At 36.8% G+C, this 24,374-nt stretch overlaps 2 protein-coding genes across 2 annotated transcripts; both read left to right on the forward strand.

Moving 5' to 3' along the window:
• Window positions 1–531: 531 nt before the first annotated feature.
• LOC132282844 (uncharacterized) lies at window positions 532–10,592 on the forward strand. The gene is made up of 2 exons (XM_059784652.1): window positions 532–944; window positions 10,035–10,592. Exons 1-2 carry the CDS (start codon window positions 720–722, stop codon window positions 10,266–10,268), a joined length of 459 nt encoding a protein of 152 aa, XP_059640635.1. The 5' UTR covers window positions 532–719; the 3' UTR covers window positions 10,269–10,592.
• Window positions 10,593–12,412: 1,820 nt separating this feature from the next.
• On the forward strand, window positions 12,413–22,879 carry LOC132286933 (MND1-interacting protein 1-like). The gene is made up of 3 exons (XM_059789371.1): window positions 12,413–12,547; window positions 12,653–14,337; window positions 22,050–22,879. The coding sequence occupies exons 2-3, from the start codon at window positions 12,694–12,696 to the stop codon at window positions 22,566–22,568; spliced, it is 2,163 nt and encodes a 720-aa protein (XP_059645354.1). The 5' UTR covers window positions 12,413–12,547; window positions 12,653–12,693; the 3' UTR covers window positions 22,569–22,879.
• Window positions 22,880–24,374: the final 1,495 nt, after the last annotated feature.

The following is a 24,374-nucleotide window of genomic DNA, read 5'->3' on the forward strand; positions in this document are numbered from 1 at the left end:
TTTATTAAACACGTCACAATTAGCAAGGATGACTAAATATATAGACAGATCTTATCTTTTGTCGTCGTTATAATAATGATGGTGCCTACTAGAGCACCCTATAATATTTTTAAAAATAGTAAATAGTTTAAAATCATAATAAACATTTGTAAGTACGCTAGAATTTACCTAGCATGAGGGAAAAAAACCTTAATTGTTAAGAGCTTCTGCAAAACAAACAAATAAAATAAAAATATTAGAAGTAAAGTATGTGAATTTGGTATAGAAAACATCGTTAAATTAAAGCATCAAAATGACATATTCTTTATAGCATACCACATGATTTGATCGTGTGTTTTTTTTATACTACTTAGTTATTTATCATTTTTGTAACATAACGCGAAATATCTCTCAGCCCACCTTTTGACCATCAAAAAACGAACCAATCACATCGCAAAAGGGCCAAACGTGCCCAAAACCAAAAACCAAAAACCTATCGTCCCCAGTTCTCTCTCTCTCTCTTCTCTCTCTCTACATCTCTCCCCCCCCCCCCCCCCCCCCCCCCCCCCCTCTCTCTCTTTCTCTGACCAGAGTCACCAGTCTCAAATTTAGCAATCTCTGTCACCTCTTTAAACCTCACTCCCTCGATTTTCTACAACCGTGACGCCTGCAGTGTCCGCTTCATCCTCCGCCTTCTCTCTCTAGATGCATATCTTTCTCTCTCTACATCGCCCACAGGGATGAGGCTTCTGAGGAGGATCGCGGGGTTTCTAGGGTTTGCGAATCACGAATCGCACGAAGTAAAGGATGAAAACGAAGACAATGAAGATCATGATGATGTGAGTAGTAGAGTAGAAACTCATCTTCCTCGTAAAGGGTTCAGTGTGCCCGTTCACGTGCCCGTTGAGAGAGCTCAAGTGGGCCCAGTTGTAATTCCCTGCAGCGTAGGCGAGGGCGGCGTTCAGGTCAATCTTCTCTATTTACTATTTATTTTTATCTTCAATCTTGGTTTTTTATTTGCGGTGTTAGATATTTCTTTTATTTTCAATTCAATTTCGTGCTTGATTGTGTGTACGAATGTATTTATATACATGCTTGTGATAGGTAACGAATTAAGGTTATCTCACTTGTGATCATAAGCAATTTGTGACGTTTAGTTCATGACAATGTATATTGATAATTGGCCAACATGTATGGTCTGTTGCAATGTATATTAGGGTTCAGAGTATTTGTCCAATGATGAAAATTTACATACAAATCCATAGATCATCACTACTAATTGATGATTTCAATGTGAATGTTCTTCTTATTCATTTTTTGTGGCACAAAATGTTTCTGTTCTGGTGTGCATTGAAATGAAATATCTTTGCAATCAAATGGATTTGAATTTGATTGATTATTCTTTTGCCCCATTTGCCATAGCCAGTAGGTTATGGTTTTTTGACTGCATATGATTCTACTCGTGGAAAGAGCCTCATGCTTTTTTGGGTGTAGTTTGCTTTCTAGAAAAGAATATTTTTTGAAGTTCTGGCTCTGGCTTGAAGACATCACTGAGCTTAGGGACAGAAAAACATTTTTATTTTAAAGCATCGATTAGACTTTGATTTAGTTTAGTTGCATGTTGAGTCTTTAATTATCTAGAGGAAGACTCTGGTACTGTTTTGGTATGCTCTTATTGGTAATTGGTAGCAGCAATCTATGGTAAACCTTGCTGCTTGACTTCTAGGCACCTCTGTTGATCCTTTGTGACAATTCTAATGTGTTGAAGACGCCAGTGGGATGTCAGCTTTCGTTTGAAGACTCTCTCTCTTTGGTCTATTTGGGGAAAGAAAACACTGCATCACCATTAAGGTCTCTTTTCAGTTGCAACTGCTACAGATTCCTATCCGACACAATCTGTTGGAATATATCCATTACGGATAGGTTTGGAGTAAAGCAACAAATTGGTCATTTCCTCTCTCTTACTATACTTTTATGATGTAGATATCAGAGCTTGTGTATTTTTTGTATTAAATTTGGATGTTGGCTAGAAGAAAATGCAGTTTGTTGTCAACGGAACATTAAGTGTAACATTAGTTAGGTGCCTAACCACCCAACCAACTGTTAGGCACTTCAGGATGTGCAGTTGCTTCCTTAGTGCGTAATGTTGACACTGGTCACAATGTAAACCGTAATTTTCGATGTAACATTATCATTCATAGTTTTAACAAATAAATAATGTAAGTGGGAAGCAATTTTTTAGAAAATGTGGGGAAGCAAGTAAGTCAAAGTAACAATAAGTTTTAAGAAAGAGTAAAAGGAAGTGGAAAAGTGTAAGGTTTCCATTATCCTATGGGTGTTGGCAGAAAAGGGTTGACATTATAAAATCTAACCCTGCTAATCAGGGCACTAGTAGTTAGCATGATGTGAGCAAATAGTAAAGTAAAGAATAGAAGAATTAGAAGGAGGTTAAATGAAAGAATATTATAGCCATGATTATTGAGCCGTACAGCCTATCTAGCTTTGACAATATCTGGTAATCCTTTTAAGTTTTAAAATATAGTAACTTTGAACAGAAATCACAAAATACTGGAAATTAATGGATTGCTTGGTATTACTTTTGTGTTCCCTAGTACTCCCGATTTTTTTTTTTAATTTTTTATCGAAATATATAATTAAAATAATTATCTCAATTTAGCTAATATGGTTATACATTAATGGTTATGGTTCCTTGGATCTATAGGGTATAGATATTGTCAATGCATCCATAATCAAGCTTGTATCCATAATCAAGCTTGCCTTATCAAAATAATAATAATAACAAAAGGTAATACAGCTTCTTGTCAACGGGATATCAAGTGAGCACGTAGTGTAACATTCCTTAGGTGACCATTTACCTAACCAACTGTTAAACACTCCAGCATGTGCAGTTACTTTCTTAGTGAGTAGTTGTAACACTGGTCACAATGTAAACAGTAATGTTTGATGTATCATCATCATCACTCATAGTTCTCACAAATAAATGAATAAGGTAACTGGGAAGCATATGTCAGAAAACATGGGGAAGCAATTAAGTCAAATTGACAATGAAGCTACGAGAAAGAGTACAAGGATGTGGAAAAGTGTAAGGTTTTCATTATTCTATGGGTGTCGGCAAAAAAGTGAAGACACTGATAAAATCTAATAATGCTCATCCGGCCACAAGTAGTTAGCATGATTTGAGCAAATAGTAATGAATAGAAGTAATAGAAGATTAAATGAAATAATATTATTATTGAGTCGTACACCCTCTCTAGCTCTGACAATATCTGGCAATCCTCCGAAGTGGTAAAATAGAGTGACTTTGAACAGAAATCACAAGATACTGGAAATTAATGGATTGCTTGGATCACTTTTGTGTTACCGAGTATTCTGGAATTTATTCTTATCTTGAAATATATAATTAAAATAATTTTTTCAATTTAGCTAAAATGGTTTTAAATTATTGGCTATGATTCCTTGGATCTATGGGCTATAGATAGTTAGATCCCATCAATGTATCAATAATTTTTGTAATGTAACATATTTTATACTCCTTTCTTCCCAATTTAATTGTCCATCTTTCCTTTTTGGGTTGTCCCAAAATATCTGTTCAGTTAAATAGTCCTAGTAAGATATATGTATCTTTTTATAAATACCCTTGAAGTTTTCAACAAAATTTCAACTTGATTATATATACTATGTATATTTTTAAACTTGGAAGAATAACTTGGAAATTTTAAAAGGGGACAATGCATTATTGCATGTCCCGTTTAAAAGTTCAACTCCCCAACTAATATGTGACGGAGGAAGTATATGGAACAGATTAAAATGAGAAGTATATGGAACAGTTTAAAATGACATTAGTGCGTTAATAATTATAAAGAATATAAAAGAATGATATGATCAATTATTCTGTTTAATGCCAAGTAGTATTGAAATTTCCATCTCCTAATGATTTATTAAAATATTTTCCACTAGTGCCCAAAGGTTCAAGATTCATTGAGCTATTGGTTTCCCTTTCTCTTTGCTTTATGACGTGGTGCCTGCTATGGTAAAATAGTAGCAGAGAGATTTAATTGATGCTTGTAAATTGTTAATGTCGTCAAGCATTGGGAAGATCTGTTGACTTTAGGTTGAGTACTATTATGTAGCCTACCCCGATGTTATAAATTATCCCCATTATTGCAAATTCCTTTCATAACATGTGTTTTGGTTAGAGTAAGAGTAAGGCTATCGAGAGAGCCTTTTGAGATATTTATTACTCCCTTGTCGTCCCATATTAGTTGTCCCTTTTGGGGAGTAGAACTTTTAAGGGGCATGCAATTAATGCATTGCCCCCTTTTTAAAATTGCCAAGTTATCCTTTCAAGTTTGAATATATATATATATATACAATCAAGCTAGAAAACTTTGAAAACTTCTAGGGTATTTATGGAAAGATGCATTTATCTTACTTGGACTTTTTAACTAGGACAAGTATTTTGGGACAACCTAAAAAGGAAAGATGGAAAATTAAATTGGGACAGAGGGAGTAAAAGTTTTATTCGACTTTTCAAAGATCTCAAAACTGTCTCAATCCAGTGGTTAATAAAGAGAGCTCATGGCTCTTGTCTAGCCTCGCTTTATTCATAATACAATTCTTTAGCTCTTGCGAAGGTTGTGATGGTCGTGCCTCGTTAATTTGTCTTTGAGTTGCCTTAAGAAGTTCTAAATATTCTATTCATCCTTGTGTCTAGGGCTGCAAATGAATTGAGTCGCTCATGAAAGGCTTAGGTGCAGCTTTTAAAAAGCTCAGTTAGGCTAGTTCTCTTGCCAAATGAGCCAAGCTTGGCCATATCTAAAAGCAGCTTGAACACATCTAAGCTTGCCTGATCAATCTTGTGAACAAGGGCTCAGTGGCAGATTCAAATTCTGAATTGAATCTTAGTCCATTATCTTTGAAGTTATAGTATTTTTCAGCGCTTTATTAGGGTAATGCAGCTGTTTGAATCCCGACTATCTACTACCTATGCCCCTGATTTTATGTTACTGGCCCAACAAAAGACAGTCTGTTAGCTTTTTTATCTTACACATTGACCAGCCTAAAAAAATTATGCATTTACTTTTACATTGAAAATTAAAAATATAAATTGTGATACTTATCCAAAAATAAAAAAATAAAAAATCAATTGAAACAATAAGGGTTTGACAAGTGAATGGTTCAGATTAAACTTCTCTTCAACTTTGGGTGAACGAGGTGAGTTGGTTCGCAAGTTCAGCATGTAGCGACCAAGTCGAGCTCAAAAACAGATTGTTTAGTTCGAGTTTCAAAGATTGTTTAGTTCGAGCAGAGTTAGTGTTGTTAAAGGCGCCCCTAGGCTTCAGGCTCATACGGACGCAACACTTGCACCTGTTGTGTGCCGAGGTGCACCTTTGACAACATATGCGCCTTTAATATGGAATTTGAATATGTTTTAATAGTAATTTAAATTTTCAATTGTGCGCCTCGGTCAGGTGCACACCTCGCCTTGCGCCTAGGCTCCAAAGGACCTCTAGTGCCTTGGGCTTTGATAACACTGCAGAGTTCAAACAAACTGATAGTTTAGTTGAATTGGATGAGCTTGTTTTGCAGCCCTACTTTTGTCAGGTGTGTAAGTTGTCTAATTAGGTGACATTAAAAAATTAACATTATACATTGTTTACCTGCATGTTCATGTTCAATGACAAGTTGGTAGAAGTACGATTGTCCTCATTATGTAGTCGATGATGCATGAAAAGGAAGTGTAACATTAGTAGAATACTTCTTCTTGAACTGAATGCTGATGAAATGGTGGTTATTTTAGTTTCCTAGTTGCTAGTTTTACATTTTGAGTTGTTTCATTGTGATGGTAGCCTGATTCTCATTTGAAATATTTCATGGTGGAATTTATGAAACATTTAATGTATCAACTGTTAAGTGAAGTTGCAATGTTAAATAACCTTTTATTTTCAATAGGAAGCAAAGTTGGATCATTTAAATTGTGAAAAATTAATTTTCAACTTTTAATTGGTCATATTTTGATAAATATCTTTACAAGGGTCTATTATAGTTAAGAAGATTTGACTCGCTCAATTTTAGAGAATGAATGTGACAGGTAGGGATTGCGAGGGATTGGGTTTTAGGAAGGGCATCCTTATCCCATAAAGATCAGGGAAAATCCTTCCTAAATGAGGCTAAATCTAATACGGCAATGGGCAGTCTAGGCCGGCTCTGGACGCTGTCAAGAAAATGGAAATTGAGAACCACTAGACAACAGAGTAGAACAAAAATATCTTGATAGATTGCATGTAGAAATCAAATAATAACTTGCTTCATAAATAAAATTTGAGGAGAAGTTGATATGTTTCAGTCTTCAAAAAACAATGAGGATTTTTTTTTTTATTTTACAAAAGGGTATACTCTTAGGTGAGACTAAGCTCTTCTGGGGGCACACGCAGTGCTCATACTCACTCGCTGGGTTAGTTTGGAAACCTTGTGGGGCTGCCATCAAGAGTGGGATCAGGATAATCGCGGTATTTTTAGTTACTCCTTGCCAACTGTTTTACCCCTTGGGCAATTAAAGAAATCATTTTTCTTGATAAAACATGAAATTAAAAAAATATAAAAAGTGAATCTAAAGGAAACCTTTTTAATGAGGATGCTACCACTCTAAATTTAATTCGGTGAGTTTACTAAAGAGGAGAATTACTAAAAAAAAAAAAATTGAAAAAAAGAAAAAAAAACAATTCTGTAAAGTGGAATTCAAGTTTTTAATATGTGAACAAGGGCTATTGAGTTAATCAATGTATAGGTGGAAGGTGTAGAGTGTGACCTCATTACATTGAATATCACATTGAATGCAAGTTGGGTCTTCTACCTCTCAAACTCACCCCTAGCTTTATAAGGACCTTCCTAAATTTGTCATCCCTTTATTTATCCATGAGCTCGTGATAATTCTTGGCTTGGTGTCTAGAAGCTTAAGGTAGTCATCTCTCTTACCTTCTGGCGGCGAGAGAATGTGTAGCAGATTGCAGGAGGGAAATCCCACTTTGACTTCAGACAATTTACATAGCATGCTCCACGCTATCAGGTTTATTAGTTTATAGAGTTGTGCTAGCCTAGCTTGCTGATGTCCAAGTGATGTAGGGATTTCTTGCCAGACTACAGTATGATTGGATCCGGGCCTTGTAATCTGGGTGCTCTTTATATCCTTGTGTAAAATGGCTGCAATTTCATCAGGTGGACAATCTTTGGAGCCTTTGGACTATAATTTATATCTCTACTTCTGAATGGTCAAAGAACACCCACCCCTACCAAACGCTTTCTCTTTCTCACACCTCCTCTGTAAACCTCCTCAAGATGCAATGCAGATTCCCTGTTCTGAACTATTGAGTTAAGTTGTTCTCTATTTCCATTATTTGGTTTAAGAACTCTTGGTAAATATCGACCGTTGACAAAATCTTTTTGGTATGTATAACACCCTAAATAGGGGCTTGCTACCTTTGGTGTGCTGGAAGAAACTAGGATTATGCTGTCATTAGAATTTCAGCTAAGTCTATGTTCATGATTAAGGATCCTTTTTTTGTTCTTCGTCTTTATCTTGTGTTTTTTTCCTGGAATTATTATTTTAAAAAAATAAAATTTGCATATTAAATCTTTTTCACTATATTGCGGAGGATATGAAATTTTGTGTTGCTTGTGGATTCTGAATCAATAGCATTTCCTTGATGAGGTTTTTATTGTCAACCAATCACCATAATATATATTGGGAATTATCATGCTGTTCCATGAGCTTGAGATGCCTTACTTTCAGTCTGGTCCATCAATTTCTTTTTTCCATGGAACAAAGTTCTGTTTCGTGTACTTTGCACATGTGCACACAACACAGCACCCTTATACCACATTTCTTGTTATTTATTTTTCTAGCTGTGTTGCTCTCTGTTTTGTTTGATGCTCTGGTGTTCATAAGGTTATCCATTTTTATAATTTGATACATCTTTTTGACATTGTGTTATCTAATATGATCTTCGTTGATATGAGAAACCGTTATATGTTGCTCGGCTTGCTTACCCAGGCTTATATCTAATTTTTCTCATAAATAGGTGCTATGATAATTGCTCATCTTTTTTCTTATTGAAAATTTTGATCAAGCTTTCTTTTAGTTTTTTAGATGGAATGCAATGTTTGACACGGTGTTGTGAAATCAAACTTGCTTTTGTGGGCGGTGGCTCCCAAAAATAGAACATTTTTCTAAAATACCATCAACTTGGACAATTTACACATATGTTTGGACAAAATAGACTTCAGCTGCCATGTGTCCAATGGTGATAAAATTTTTAGCTTTTGTAATTGGTCATAGTTTAGGAGCAGTTTAGTCGGACTGAATGTTTGTGATATAACTTTGATGGAAGAATTCAGGTCTTTGGTAAACATTTATGGTCTGCAATGAGGTGGAAATATATGTTTCTCTCCCTTTTAAAGGTTTTATTTATTTATTTTTTATTTTTATTTATTTTTTATTTTTCTTGTCTGTATGCGCCTGTGCATGCGTGTATCGAAGTCAGGGTTTTGTCTTTGATTAGGAACATTGCTTTCAAGTGTTGAGGATTATCATTTATGTTCTTTTGTCAAATGTGTTGTCATTTACAATTTTACATTCTCTCAAGTTTCTCTCTTCAATGTCATTTTTTTAGAACGGTCTGTCCTTAGCTTTCTAATACTTCTTTTAAGCTTAAGGTCATTGCTTCGTTATTGGAACTTGGGACCTGCACAATATAAAAGTGATTTTTTTAAAGCTTTTGATTGCCGCTGTGTTGCTAGTGGATAAAGCACAACATAGTGTGTTCCTTCCTGACTGCTTGCTGTGGGCTATTAAGCGTATTTATATGCAGACAAATATGAAAAGTAGTCATGAGAAATCTTCCTTCTCATTGGGCCAGACTAGCAATTTGGACTTCGACACAGGGCCACGGCCCAATCTACACCTTTGAGTTCTTACTAGGCTTGAGAGATCCATTGAACGACCAGTTCTCCTGATTGATGGTCATGTTGTTACCAATTCGATGGGGATTGTCTGAATGAAAATTCATTGCATTGGCTACCTAGAGCATAGCTCTAGTGGTTCTCCTCTACTTTTGAAGTGGAAGGTTGAGGGTTCAAGTGCCCATAAGGAAAAAAAGGGGGGGGGGGGGGGAGAGAGAGAAGAGGCAATTCCCTTCCTTGAGGGCCTTTGGGAACTCACTCACAGTTTTTTAATTGCTGTTGTGGGGTTGTGGTGGGTGGGTGCAATTTCAATCCTTCATTTATGGTGCTATACTCAAATCTTGAGGGAGATCTTTACGTGTCTAAGGCTCCTTATGAGTTGGTGGATTACTTAGCTCTGAGAGCAGTGGTTTCACTTAATCTTTCAGAGGCAATTTCTGCATCTTGATAGCTTTGTTCTTCTGGAAAGATTTGCCATCCTTTATTCCTTCTTTGTCCTGTTCCTAATCAATAATAAATTGTGGTTTAAAAAAGATTAGGAGATATACAATGAAGAATACTTTACTGATGTAGTAGAAATGCATTGGATTGGAGACACAGATGTTTTATCTCTGGTGCAACCAGGTTCATTTAAATTGGTTGCCTACAACTTATAGGAACACAACCCGGTTGCTCTACTGATTCGTTAAATAGCAGAAATGCAATGTCAAATGTGTTTGGACATAGAATATACAGATGTTTGGTTGCTTGTGCAATCAGCTTCACTTAATTGGTTTCTTACGATCATTTGAAAGTGCAAACTAAGGATAAGATTTACTTGCAACTTCACTATCTCACCCTAGATTGCACTTCTGTTATCTACTTAAATAAGTGAGTATGATCTTCAATTTATAGAAAAGACACCATTACCTAGTATCGGTCTGATGATTCAGCATGCTGGGACAGGCGGATTGATTCAGTCTTTGATCTGCACTTATATATATCTCTCTATACTGAGATTCAAATCCTTGTCTAGTATGTTAATTTGTTTTCCTGCTGTACACATCGTAAATCGTTTATGTTTATTATGGATTCAGGGTTTGAGATGGTACGCAAGGCGTCTCAGGATAGATGAAGATGGAGATGTTGCAGATGAGTTCCTCGAAGAGGTCTTACCGGATACATTATCTAGTACGAATGATCATCATCGACCATTACCAAGCTTTCAAGTGAAGTACAGCACTAGACCAGCTAAAGTGAGGAACCAGACGCTACTTGATGGTAAAATCCAACAGCATGTGGAACACCATGGCAGATTGCAGTGGGTGTGATGGAATTTGAGAAAGCATCTATGCGAATTGGGGATCAGGTTTTCATTTGAACTGTTCACTGGGCGAATATTTGATTACTCATTCTTCTGGAATAGATTTGTGTTTGATTGGAGTGGTATGAACTGCAGTTTCGTGCACCCTATTGTTCCAATCTTGTATTTTAAAGATTCTCTATCCTTTAAGGATTTTCTTTGTATTTTTCTCTGCTATAAATTACTAGGGAACTGGTTCTTAAATCCCATGGATTATATATGTAAGTTACTTTGAGCCAACAATCTATGTACACAAAACATCAGATTGTGACCAGTCATTTTTTTCCTTCCACCTGTTATCCTTTTAAAAAAGCGAGCTTTGATCCTTGGTTTGTCTAGTTTGTTTGATTTGTTTAGTTTCTACTGTTTGGGAGTAATAGCTGAACACAGTGGATGAAAATATACATTGAGGTAAAGGAGCAAATTCAGGTGGTCTTCTGATGACCCTCAAGTCAATAGTTTTATACAGTAGTAATAGCTTGATAACAATGATATGGCTATACGGCAAAGAAATGCTATAGCTTGAGTATTGGATAGTGGTTAAAGGAAATGCTATACAAATAAAAAAAATTTCCCCCTAGTTGATACTAACACATCTCCCTCCATGGAAATTGTTTACTCAGAGGCTCGTACTTGATACTTCATGAGGCACCATGCCCAAGTTTTCACCCACTAGATTAACCCAACGGGGTGCTAACCGTGCTATACAATATCTTCATTGATGGACACTGATTTAGAGTTCATTGATGGACACTGATTTAGAGTTAACTACTTTAATAGTGGAGACAAACCATCTATAATACTTCTCATGTAAATGGAATATATGAAAAGTCGAATGCATAAATATTTATGGAGACATACTAGTGAAGAACCAAATATATGACATGGTACGTAGTGTGAAAAAAGAGAAACAAGAACAACATAGACATAGCTAGCTAAAATGAGAACATTGAAAAGGATAATAGAATAACTCAAAGATATATTATCAATAATATCAAAGTGTTATATATATCTCAAATGAGAATGTTACAAAAAATGATAATGTTACAAAAAATTGATAATGTTACAAAAAATGTTTTTTGGCTTTTTAAATGAGAAATTTATTTTGGGAGGTCAAAAATGGAAAGGTGGATATTTGGTAATTCATTCATTATTAGTACAATAAAAAATAATAAAAATTATCATCTTAGCAGTGCTACGCATGTCGAATTAAACTAGGTTTTCTCTCTCTATGGTTAATTTGCTTTCCTCTACTAATCTTTTTAAATATATATACTATTTTCTGCACTCTTATGTTTTTCAACAATTCTACATCTTTGTTGAGTATGTCTTTAAAATTTAATCAGAAAATATTAAATCAAAATATAATTATAAAAACTTTTAAGTGAATTATGTAAATTAAGATTCTTATTTACCAGAAAGAGATCACTCATTCCTGGTAAAAATTTGCAACTTCTAGTTTTAATTAATTATTTAAAGATTTAATAAAAAGAGTTTTCCAAACGAAGATTTATACAGACAAGATTGAATTCAAGTTATTAAGTTATACTAGTATTTGGTGTCCATAATTATAAATTTTGCTATTTTTTTTCTCTCCTTCCTTTTAAAGAAGACAATGCATTAATTGCACGTCAAGTCCTAGCATTGTTCTTTTTTTATTTTTTTCCTTTTAAAGAAATTATATTAAATAAATTTGTTAGCCATTCAATTTATAATTTTTCTAAAATTCTCCAAGCATTTATTTATATAATGTCATATCTATCCGCTTTATTATTACAGTACCAATTTTTTAAAGTGCATCCTCTATACTTTTATTATTGATCTTATTTAATATCCATATAATAGGGTTCATTACTCACAATTTTTTCTCTAAAATATTTGTTGAAAGTTATCTTTACATCTATTTAATAATATATTAGAATTTTTAACTAATATTTGATCTATATATTAAAGGTACCTACTACCTAATTTGATTCATATTTATGGTTAACCAATTCCTATTTTTTGCCTAAGTTATAAATATCTTTTACGCAGCCCAAGTCTTATATTATAGAGCCCAACCCTAGCAAGTCCCATAGCCCCAGACTTGGGCCCATTGGCCCCATTCCTGGTAAATAAATACAATGTGTTGCATCTCGCTCCTCTCTCTCTCTCCTCTCAACCTCTCTCTGTTCTCTCTCTCTTTACCATTTTGGTGGTCCTTCTGCAACTCAGACCAAAATTTAAACGCGGATCTTCTCGTCATCTGTGAGTTTCTTTCTCAATCTAATTAGGTTTATATACACATATATATATACACATATATAGATATAAACGACATATTTAATTTACTGTTGTTTTTTTCTTTCTAAGGTTGTTCTTAAGAATCATAGTTTTCTCTCTCTAAACTTCGAATGGGTTGCACTGTTAGAGAAAAACATATTCGAGCCAATCGTAGGCCTCGATCGGTTAAACCCGATATCGATAACAACAATCTTGTAGACAGAAGATCAATCTCTAAATCTGTAATTGAATCGGGTCTCAGACCATTGGAAAATCAAGTGGGTGTCACTGAATCAACCCAAGACATAAACCCTAACCCTAATTGTAATCCCAATTTTGATGAAAATGGTTGGGGCTACTGTACTGAAGAACAATTGGAAGAAATTCTGTTGAAAAACTTGGAGATTTTATATAATGAAGCTATTTCAAAGCTTGCTGGTTTGGGCTATGATAAGGACGTTGCTTTAAAAGCTATACTGAGGAATGGGCATTGTTATGGTGGGATGGATGTGTTGACGAATATATTGCATAATTCTTTGGCTTATTTGAACAGCGGGTCTGGGAGTAATAATGGGAACTCGGAGGAATCTGAGCCAGTATTTGTTGATTTGAGGCAATTAGAGGAGTATTCCCTTGCGGCTATGGTTTGTTTGTTGCAACAAGTTAAGCCGCATCTGAGTAAAGGGGATGCCATGTGGTGTCTCCTCATGAGTGAGCTTCATGTGGGTCGAGCGAGCGTGATGGAAATTCCTGTTCTTCCTTCTCCTAGTAGTAATGAGTGTAGCAGTCATGCTCATAGCAATGTTGCAAGTGTTACTAATAATCAGGTTGGGGTTGCTCCCATGCTTTGCAAGGCTCATGGTGGCTGGGGTTTTGGAAATGGAGGTACTTCTGAATTCGCTGTAAATGGGTTTCCATCGTATGCATCAGAAATTATTATGCAAAGAGAAATTGAGTGTCCGAAGGGGTTTAATCTTACACCTTCAATGAAGTCAACATTGAAGAGGAATGTTACAATGTTTGTCGCAGGCTATAGAGCAAACTTGAAACAGTCGCAGACACACTCTCAGGCTTCCCCTGGCTCTTTATCAGGTGGAGATTTGCCAGTAGGAGTTGTATCAGGAGAGGAAGTTCCAGCTGAGCAGACCGAGGAGCTTCAAAATTCAAAGAACCAAGATGTGGTTAGTTCAATGTTGAGTAAATTTCGTGAGTTGAATCTTGATGAGAATATAGAATGTGTACCAGAAGATCAGAAAGATGAGATGGTTTTAAGTTTGATTCATCAGATTAAAGATCTTGAGAGACAAGTAAAGGAGCGAAAGGAGTGGGCTCATCAGAAGGCAATGCAAGCTGCAAGAAAGCTCAGCCATGATCTCACTGAGCTCAAGATGTTGAGGATGGAAAGGGAGGAGACCCAACGACTGAAGAAGGGGAAGCAGACGCTTGAGGACACAACCATGAAGAGGCTCTCAGAGATGGAGACTGCTCTGAGGAAAGCAAGTGGTCAAGTGGACCGGGCAAATGCAGCTGTGAGGCGGCTTGAAACTGAGAATGCAGAAATCAGAGCAGAGATGGAGGCTTCTAAGTTAAGTGCATCAGAGTCAGTTAAAACCTGTTTGGAGGTTGCAAAGAGGGAGAAAAAGTGCCTGAAGAGGCTCTTGGCTTGGGAAAAGCAGAAAACTAAGATGCAGGAGGAAATTGCAGCAGAGAAACAGAAGATTTTAAAGCTGCAACAACAGTTGGTTCAGATTGAGGAGTCTCAGAAGGAGGCTGAGGTACATCTATTTATTTTTCCATCAGTTTAGCTACAGACTTACATTCATACATATGATTCCTATTATACTGTAAAGAGAAAATATTGGTGGTACTTTTATGCTTTTTTGGCTTAATGCAGAGACACCAGTTTAGAAGTTCACGCGAGGTTCTAATGTCCTATTGTCATTGATAGTTTCTGAACTCAATTTTCGTAAATTAACTTGTTCGTAAATAAGAGACTTTGGTAGAGATAGCACCGTTTCCTGTTTTCCTGCTTTCTTCTCTTTTTATTTTTTAACTAAAATCTTGTGTTACTTTGCTATTACTTTCTCTGTGTGGTAATTTTGTACGTTCATGATTGTTGATTGTTTTAGTATGTAGACATTTTTTTATTTTATGTTTTTTCGGTCCAAGAGGTGAGCTATGAATAGAATGGTCTACATGGATGAGTATGCGAGATGCTAGTGGGTGTGTGTAGGGTGCATGCTCATACTTTTTGAGGTGCATGATCATGATGCATCGTTCAGTTTGTTGTTCGTTTATGCCATATAATGGTTTTCGCCATTGACTTCCATAAATGTGGACCTACCTCTCTTTCTTTATTACCATCACATAATACACCCATGTATTAGTTTTAACTTCTTATGGTGCTTTGCAATTCACCTTTCACGAGTTGGGTTTTCACCTAGTAGTCCTTATGAATCACTATTACATTTTTTTTTATAAGTAAAATTTTATTGAGAAAGTGCGGGGAGTGAACCTGAACAACAACTAATCTATCAAAAAAATCAAGAAAATCCTCCACAGATTTACAAATCTTTCTTGTAACCCCAAAAAAGAGAGGGCTCAGAATATGGTGCTTTATCGCTGATATTGGAGCTTCTACAGCATCAAAAGACCTATTGCTCTCATGCCAAAGCCCCCCCAAATACAAAGAGGTCCAGCCCTCCATGCATCTCGAGCCTGGTTTTCCATTGTCACCCCCCTAAGCCTCGAGCATCCTGGTTGTAGATCCCATAAAAAATGGCAAAGAATATAATGCAAGGGAAGATGGTTCACCGACTCCTCATCTCTCTTACACATGTATTACCGATTGATTACAATTTTCCATCTCTTCTTCAAATTATTAAGCGTCAACATCCTTGCTGTCCATCCAAAGAGGCCACCTTGAGAGGGGCTATTATTCTCCAAACCACTTTCCACAGAAAGATATTCTCTTGAGCACCTCAAAGAATTTGATAATAAGACTTAACCATAAAACTTCCATGCCTGGAACTCACTCAACTCCACTAATCCTCACCTTCTCCAAGCATCTCTTGCTTGTACAATAGCTCGAACATCTCATGTCACCCTTTCGTTATGAAGTCATCCCACGCTGGCAGAGTCACATTTTTGGAACACCATCCCTTTCTAATGTACCTCATTTTCGCCCTTGCTGGTAGAGTCACCTCTCTGGAACACCATAAGCCTTTATCCTTGCCAGTCTTCCTCTTAATGATTCTTTTCTATAATATGTTCCTGTTCGTCTCATATCTCCAAAACTATTTCCCCATCAAGTTTTGGTTGAATGCTAAGAATTCCCTTACACCCAATCCACCCATCTGAAGCTGTCTACAACTCTTTTCCCATTTCACAAAGTGGTATTTCAATTCATTTTCTTACCCTCACCACAATAAGTTACTTTGCAGCCCCTCAATTCTTCTTACTACAGAGGAAGGAGTCTGGAATAAAGAGAGGTAGTAAGTTGGAAGATTCGAGAGGGTGTTCTTAATTATAGTAAGGCGTCCACCCTTTGACAGATATTGTTTCTTCCATATGGCTAGCCTTTCTCGTACCTTTATATCAGTGGCGCCTAAATAGAAGACACCAACAATGAAGCTGCCAAAGGTAAGGCCAAGTAAGACACCGTGAAGGTCCTGATACCACATCCCAAGATATTAACTAGGTTGGCTATGTTATCTACCTCCCCAACTAGGACACTCACTCTTTCTGATGATAATTTTCAGAATAGATACTACTTAGGAGTATACCGGCACACATCTCAAGTACCTCAGATGCTCCTCTACCTCATTGCAAAATCACTATGGGATCATTGGCGAACTGGATATGTAATTCAACTGAGGAGGGAAAATAACTTTTTCTTAAATAGAGGGCGGCTTTTTTTTGGAACTGTTGGAGAATATTAGATGAGCGATTCTAGGCTGTGATAGAATATTAATCGGAGTGATTTATGGGATTGATTTTATGAATCCTCCATCAATGTGTTTTCCTTTATGACTTGTATTCTTTCACCTATAAATAGAGATGCTCATTGTAAACAATATTAAGAGAGAATATAATAAGAGTAATGTAGCCCTTTAAACATGACTTAGGATATAATGTGGTTCGACCTAAGTCACATAAAGTGAGAGTGGGAGCAAAAACCAATTCGAGAGCGAGAGCGTGAAAGCGGCAAAATTAAGTCACAAATAGTGGAAACGAGAGCAAAAGCGTGCGCAGAGCGTGAGAGTGACGCCCAATGAGAAGGATTGTGTCACTTGTATTATTTCACCTATAAATAGAGATTCTCATTGTAAACGTTATATCCTTGTGTTCTTCATGTTTAATTTCTCTCTTCAACTTTTATATCTTTCATTATGGTATCAAAGTAGGTTTATCATACCCTACTTTACTCGTCTCTGATCTTCGAATCAACTCGTCTCGGATCTTTGAATTAACTCGTCTCGGATCTTCAGTTTAACTCGTCTCAGATCTACCTACTCACCTCAGACTCTCGACAACTCCGTATTTAGTTTTGAGTTGGACACTTGAGTTAAAATCTCCGCGTACTAACTTGAGGGGTGGTGTTGGAGAATATTATGAGTTATTTTAGCCTGTGATAGAACATTGATTCGAGTGATTTATGGGATTGATTTTATGAATCCTCTATCAATGTATTTTCTATATTTATCACTTGTATTCTTTCATCTATAAATAGAGTTGCTTATTGTGAATAATATTAAGAGAGAATATAATAAGAGTGATGTAGCACTTTGGGCTTTGTGTGCCGTGGATGTAGGCCGTAGTGGCCGAACCACGTTATATTCTTGTGTTCATGTTTAATTTCTCTCTTCAACTTTTATCTCTTTCATCATGGTATTAAAGCATGTTTATCATGCCCTACACTACTCATCTCCGATCTTTGGATCAACTCGTCTCGGATTTCCAGATCAACTCGTCTCAGATATTCCAGATCAACTCGTCTCGGATTTCCAAATCAACTCGTCTCGGATCTACTCATCTCAGACTCTTGACAACTCCGTATGTAGTTTCAAGTTGGAGACTTGATGGGTGGTGTTGGAGAATATTATACGAGTGATTTTAGCCTATGATGGAATATTGATTAGAGTGATTTATGAATCCTCCATCAATTTATTTTCCATATTTATCACTTATATTCTTTCACCTATAAATAGAGGCGCTTATTGTAAACAATATTAAGAGAGAATATAATAAGAGTGACGTAGCCGTTTGGGCTTTGTGCGCCGTGGATGTAGGCTGTTGTGGCCGAACCACGTTATATGCTTATGATCTTCATGTTTAATTTATCTTTTCAACTTTTATATCTTTTATCATGGTAGCAAAGTAGGTTTATCATACCCTACACTATTCGTCTCCGATCTTCGGATCAACTCGTCTCGGATCTTTAGATTAACTCGTCTCGGATCTTTAGATTAACTCGTCCTGGGTCTACTCATCTCAGACTCTTGACAACTCCGTATTTAGTTTCAAGTTGGACACTTGAGTTAGAATTTTCGTGTACCAACTTGGGGTGGTGTTGGAGAATAATATATCTGTGATTTTAGCTTGTGATAGAATATTGATTGGAGTGATTTATGGGATTGATTTTATGAATCCTCCATTAATGTATTTTCCCTACACTACTCGTCTCCGGTCTTCGGATTAATTTGTCTTGGATCTTCGGATCAACTCGGCTTGGATTTTTGACTCAACTCGTGTCGGATTTCCAGATCAACTCGTCTCAGATCTACTCATCTCAGACTCTCGACAACTCCGTATTTAGTTTCAAGCTGGACATTTGAATTAAAATCTCCGTGTACCAACTTAGGGTGGTGTTGGAGAATATTATATGAGTGATTTTAGCCTGTCATAGAATATTGATTGAAGTGATTTATGGGATTGATTTTATGAATCCTCCATCAATGTATTTTCTATATTTATCACTTGTATTCTCTCACCTATAAATAGAGGTGCTCATTGTAAACAATATTAAGGGAGAATATAATAAGAGTGATGTAGATTGGAGTGATTTATTGATTGTATGAATCCTCCATCAATGTATTTTCCATATTTATCACTTGTATTCTCTCACCTATAAATAGAGATGCTCATTGTAAACAATATTAAGGGAGAATATAATACGAGTGATGTAGCCCCTTGGGCTTTGTGTGCCATGGATGTAGGCCGTTGTGGCCGAACCATGTTATATCCTTGTGTTCTTCATGTTTTAAATTGCTATTCAAGATTTGGCTCACATTGGAAAAATCTTACCTTGATAAAGATTAGCTTTGGTTGAGCTGTTGTGGTTCTTGATCATGTATGACAGCAGATACAAATCTTATTTCAACCCACTCAGCAAGATTTGCAGTAGTGCATGTAACGATTCCTTAATTGATACGGATATTGTTTTATGCTTTTTTATGTCCCTAATTCTTTAAGTTTAGTTCTCCAAAGGATTGGACAATGGACTATGGCTAATCATGCTTAAGCTATCTATCACCATAACTAGGTGCCAAGGTGATGCTTAGCTAGGATTTTGACATGATCAAATTGTCTATTTGTTGATGCCTAGAAGTGACAGCCACCTCAGCATCTACATGAACAGGTGGAAAGAAAGACAAGTGGACTGAGATACGGACCAATAATAGAATGGTACATGGACGCTATATTGGGTTAATTATATTCCAACACTTGGACATCTTATTTGCTAAAACTTGGGCAGTCTATGAGCTTACACTTGGAGGAATTGAATGGTGACAACTAGACCTTGATGTTACTGGGGTGAATTAAATGACAAGTGGGCCATTAATTGAAAGGCTTGGATAGCTCTCATTAATCACAGCTACTATCCCAACTGTAGAAGCCGTGACAAATGCAGAAACGAAGACTTCCATGGAAGAAATTCCCATTTTTCCAGAAGAAATGTTCACGATAGATTGACCTTTCAACGTCGTCGCAATTGGCCAACGTCAAGCGATAGTCAGCCGAAAGGAGTTACAGTTATACGCTCCGAAAAATCCTTGGCGAAAAGGATTCTTCCAGGGCAGCGCACGCAGCCGAATTTCAAGTGAACTTCAGTGCAATCTGAAGTTTGGATCCAGAAAGGAACTGTCTCACATCGGCCGACCTGTTTATGGATGATTGAGTGCGGGCAAGCTAGAGTCTATTATGGACTCAAAGAGATTGAGTAAGCTATCCCTTTTGATTCGATCAGTTGATTGAATAGAAGTGGGAATAGGAAACTTCTAGTAAGGTTTCTACTGCCTTAATGAAAAGGACTTTGAAGATTGCAATCTAAAGAATTGAGACTAGTAAATGTAATGTGATTCGGAATTTAAGTGCAAGGAAAGTAGATGAATTGAAGGGCTTGAATAAAAAAGACTTGTATTGAAAATTATGGAATTGAAATACAAGGTAATTGAAAGACATGAAATATAAATGACAACTTACGGAAGTTGATAATTGAAATGTTGTTGTTGTTGTGTGGAGGGGCTTTCATGTTGTCCCAAGTGCTCTATTTATAGACATCCCAAGCCATATAATAGTGATCCACTTTCTGCTTGATATTATCCCATTAACCCATGATCTTCTTGTTTGCCAAGCAGATTCATTCTTCAAATGCCATGTGTCCCCATACGGGCCATACTTTATTCCATGATCGTAACCTGTAAGTTCACATCCATGTAAACAGGCCTTGCCTCCAGCTTTGATTTTTCAGATGCCACATGTCCAACCCAATTCCACCACTCCATATCTTTAGTACTTGGTTGATCTACCAACTAATCCTCTTTCCCTGTTAAAATGAGTCTAGTAGCCCATTTCCTCCTCTCCGTAGGTACCCCAATTGGTCAACCGAGTCAACAACTACCCCAATTGCCCCCTGTCATTTAATTCACCCAGCAACATCAAGGTCCAGCTGTCACTATTTAATTCCTCCAAATGTAAGCTCATAGACTACCCAAGTGTTAATACATAAGTTGTCCAAGTGTTGGAATATAATTAACCCAATAACGTCCTCTTACCCTTCTATTATTGGTCTGTATGTCGGTCTACTTGTCTTTCTTTCTACCTGTCGACTTAGACACTGAGGTGGCTGCCACTTGGCTGTCACTTTTAGGTGTCAACACTAATATAACATGTTAACTAACGTATTTTGCATTATAATTTAATTAACCTATGTTGCATTATCATGCGTCCTATGGGAACCTGTGAACCAATCAAATATTCTGGATTGGACATGTAAAGAAGTCTCATATTTATAAAGCAGTTATTAGGTTAAGCTGAATAAAGTAAGCTTATCTAAATAATCCAAATGTTGTTTTGGTTGATAAGTTATGTGATTAATTGTAATTATGTAAAAGGAAAAAGCTGAGATGGCGGTGGTCTCTCACAAGTTTGTGTCACTTGCTCCATGTCAAATTTCTTCTTTGTTTACTGGAGTGAACTCCGTCTCTGTCCCTTGTTCTCTGTCTGTGTGTATCCTTCACTTTTTATCTGTGTATGATGGACTCTTTCTAGGTTGTATCATATTGGAATTTGTTCCCCAACAACTCTCTGGACCTCCTCCTCCTCCTTTAGAAGCACGCTTAGCTGTTTCCTTGATCTCTCTCTCTAAGTGTCTGATTATGTTGTTTGCTTTTGTAACCTAAACTGTTCGTTGTGCTCCATAACTTTTGTGGCATTACAAATTTAACTTGCTTCGATTTGGTTCTGAAGCATATGCATCTATTGTTAGTGTACTGCAAACACTTTTTTGTATGATATTTACAGATCCTGGTCCATTCCAAGAATTACATTTAGAGTAGTGTCTTATGCAAAGCCTGCACATTCAAAAGTATACATAATGCCTAAACCTTCTTTCTCCCAGCCTTCCTCATTCCCTTGTAGGGTTCTGAACATGCTTTTAGTTTGTAAACTTCTCACTTTGATTTTGCCATTATTCTTCATGGTGACCACAAAATCTCATTAGTCGTGATGTTTCTTGTTAATGTTTTATGATCAATTGAAACTTTTCCATCGAGGATCATTAGTTTCATATCTTTGTTATGAATCCAGTGCCTTGGGACCAGCTTTTTGGTTTTAGTTTCACTGTAATTTCTGAATGGCTTTCTGTGAAGTTAAGCATGTGTCCGTGTTGGCACATTTCATATCCTTTTTATTATTATTATTTTTTTAGCTTTTATGCTCTTTCTAAGGGCCCTAAACTTTGAGCAGCGCGCTTATTCCTTGGACTTGGGCCATCTCAATTGGATGCTCTCTCTCTCTCTCTCTCTCTCTCTCTTGCGCGCGCACACAACTAACTTGAAGCTCTTCTGAATTATTATTTAATTTATTATATTTTTACTTTTTCTATGATGTATCATACTCGTTTCTAGTAAGCTTCTTGAGTTTTGTTATTTTTACTTCTTCCTTGGTGTATCATGCACGTTTCAAATTCATTGGCCAATGACAGGGGAAGTGGAGGCAGGAGCAGAAGGCTAAAGATCTAGCTCTAACACAAGTGGAGGAGGAACGGCGTCTCAAAGAGGCAACTGAGGCTAGTAATAAAAGAAAGCATGAGGCCTTGCGCCTGAAGATTGAGATAGACTTCCAGCGCCATAAGGATGACCTTCAGAGACTGGAGCAAGAATTATCACGGCTTAAAGTGTCTGCACAATCCACTGACTTGCATCATCAATCTGATAATTCACCAACAGGAAACCCAGAGGGGGAAAAACCACAGGGAGAAACAATTGCAGGATTGCTCCATGAATTAGATAAACTGGAGGATTCTTCAGTGAAAGACAACTGCCGTGATAGGGAATGCTTAATATGTATGAAAGATGAAGTTTCTGTTGTTTTCCTCCCATGCGCCCATCAAGTTCTTTGTGCTGATTGCAATGATAACTACGGGAAGAAGGGAAAAGCTACATGTCCATGCTGTCGGGTTCCAATTGAACAAAGAATCCGTGTGTTCGGTGCAAGCTCATGATCATGGTGCTGAGAATACAAAGGGTATGCCCGGTTAATCCATCTCAGGTAGAGAGTAAAAGCAATGTGTTTCCTCATTACTTGCAGCAGTAAGGACCTGTGGCTTTTACCATTTACAGTACGTTTTTTTGAAACATTGTGGTTGTATCAGCAGAATTGAATGTATGTAAATAAGTGGCAAAGCCTGTATGGAGCTTCTGCTTTCATTTTATATTTACTGCAATGCATATTATATTACCCAGGAGTGGGGTTTGTTTCACTCAACTTTTACTTTCGTCTCTGAATTACTGTAATGCATATTGCTTCTTGTCATTAGCTTTTTTCAAAATCACGACCGACTAATATGCTCTGGAGACATCTTCTTCAATGCTTTGTGAGCTCCAGTACACTCGGAATCATTCCAATGAACACACACACAAAAGTGGATGAGCAGTTTGGTTGAGTAAGTCATCGCCATAATGCTCAACGTAACATAACAGTGGAGGCAAGGGTTTGACGGAAGTGAAAAGGGGGTTTTGGTTCCTCTTGTTGTAGGGGGTCTCTGTGTTTCAGAGTTCTCTGTTCTATCAGAGTGTTCGGTGTTTGGTGGTTTCTGTGTTTGCGATTATGGTGGTATTTCTGGTCTGTAGTTTTCTTCATCTCCTGCTGGGTGTTGATCGAACTGGGGCTGTCTAGAGATCTATTTTGTTGACCCGTGGTGAAGTCTTCCGGTGTCGAGATTTTGTTGGGTTTCTCTGGCCGAGGTTTTCAAAACCAGCAGCCTTTGGGTTGTTCGGCGGTTGGATCTCACTGGTCGGCGACGTCTTTTACAGTATGGAGGGGGTTTTAGGAATCTCGGCATGTCGGCTTAGAGGGTCGGTGTTTCTTTTCTCGGTTGGGTTGGGGGTGATGCCATGGGTGACGTGTTGGATGCTTTTGTGGGGAAGATTTGTTCTGGGCGGTTGTGGGCCAGGGGTACGTGAAGGGTCCAGACCTCTGTTTGGCGGTGATAGTTTCTTTATTTGCTGGTACGTTTCCCCATACGGGACTCTGGATATTATACAGAAAGGTTCAAACATTGCACCTTTTACCAATACTATGTAAAGCCTACCAGTTTAATGTTTGGCTTTCGAATTAGAAAAAAAATAATTTAATATTTTTTAAAAATTGGTTCATTCAACTGATACAAGAACCATTAAAATGTTTTTTTATTTTATTTTTAAGTTGATGATACTCACTCTAAATAAATTATTTGCACTCAAGAGTTTTGTTAGACATGATACTTCCTTACGAATCATAAACAAGTTCTGTCACCCATGCCAACCCTCAGGATCAAGCACCATTAAAATGTTATTGTATTAGAATTTACTATAAATCCATTTAATGTGCGTTGAGTTCTAAAGTAAGTTTATTATTTTATAGGTATATTAAGAGATCTATCCATAGATATATTTTTAACCAATGAAATACTTTGACATTTTTTGTTATCTTATTTTGTACCAAAATCCTGAATAAAAAAAAAATGGGTAACATGAATTAGAAATAATTAAAGGATAATATACTTTAAAATCTATTAATTTTCAATTAAAGGAGGCATTAATTTCAAACAACGGAGAGATTATCATTGTGACATGGAGGTCACGGGATGTATGGATGCGCACATTTAATTTTTTCCATACTCCACAATGACGCGAGTATCGTGCAATGAGTTTGCTTTTTATTAGTTAGTGAAAGATTTTTATTCAAAAACCAATTTACCTTCTTTTTTTTTTTTTTTCGGTTGTGATTGAAATCTATTATTGCGTGATACGATGGATGTAGAAGGATC

Source organism: Cornus florida, unplaced genomic scaffold (assembly GCF_030987335.1).
Source record: "Cornus florida cultivar Cherokee Brave unplaced genomic scaffold, ASM3098733v1 CherokeeBrave_3.0.0_Hap2_Chr11, whole genome shotgun sequence".
Classification (NCBI taxonomy): Eukaryota; Viridiplantae; Streptophyta; class Magnoliopsida; order Cornales; family Cornaceae; genus Cornus; species Cornus florida.

What these genes read in the sequence shown, in the direction of transcription:
- LOC132286933 (XM_059789371.1), top strand. Translation starts at nt 12,694, where the DNA reads ATGGGTTGCACTGTTAGAGAAAAACATATTCGAGCCAATCGTAGGCCT. An exon ending in AGTCTCAGAAGGAGGCTGAG is followed by an intron (nt 14,338 to 22,049) that starts GTACATCTATTT and finishes GGCCAATGACAG; the next exon opens with GGGAAGTGGAGGCAGGAGCA.
- LOC132282844 (XM_059784652.1), top strand. Translation starts at nt 720, where the DNA reads ATGAGGCTTCTGAGGAGGATCGCGGGGTTTCTAGGGTTTGCGAATCAC. An exon ending in TAGGCGAGGGCGGCGTTCAG is followed by an intron (nt 945 to 10,034) that starts GTCAATCTTCTC and finishes TTATGGATTCAG; the next exon opens with GGTTTGAGATGGTACGCAAG.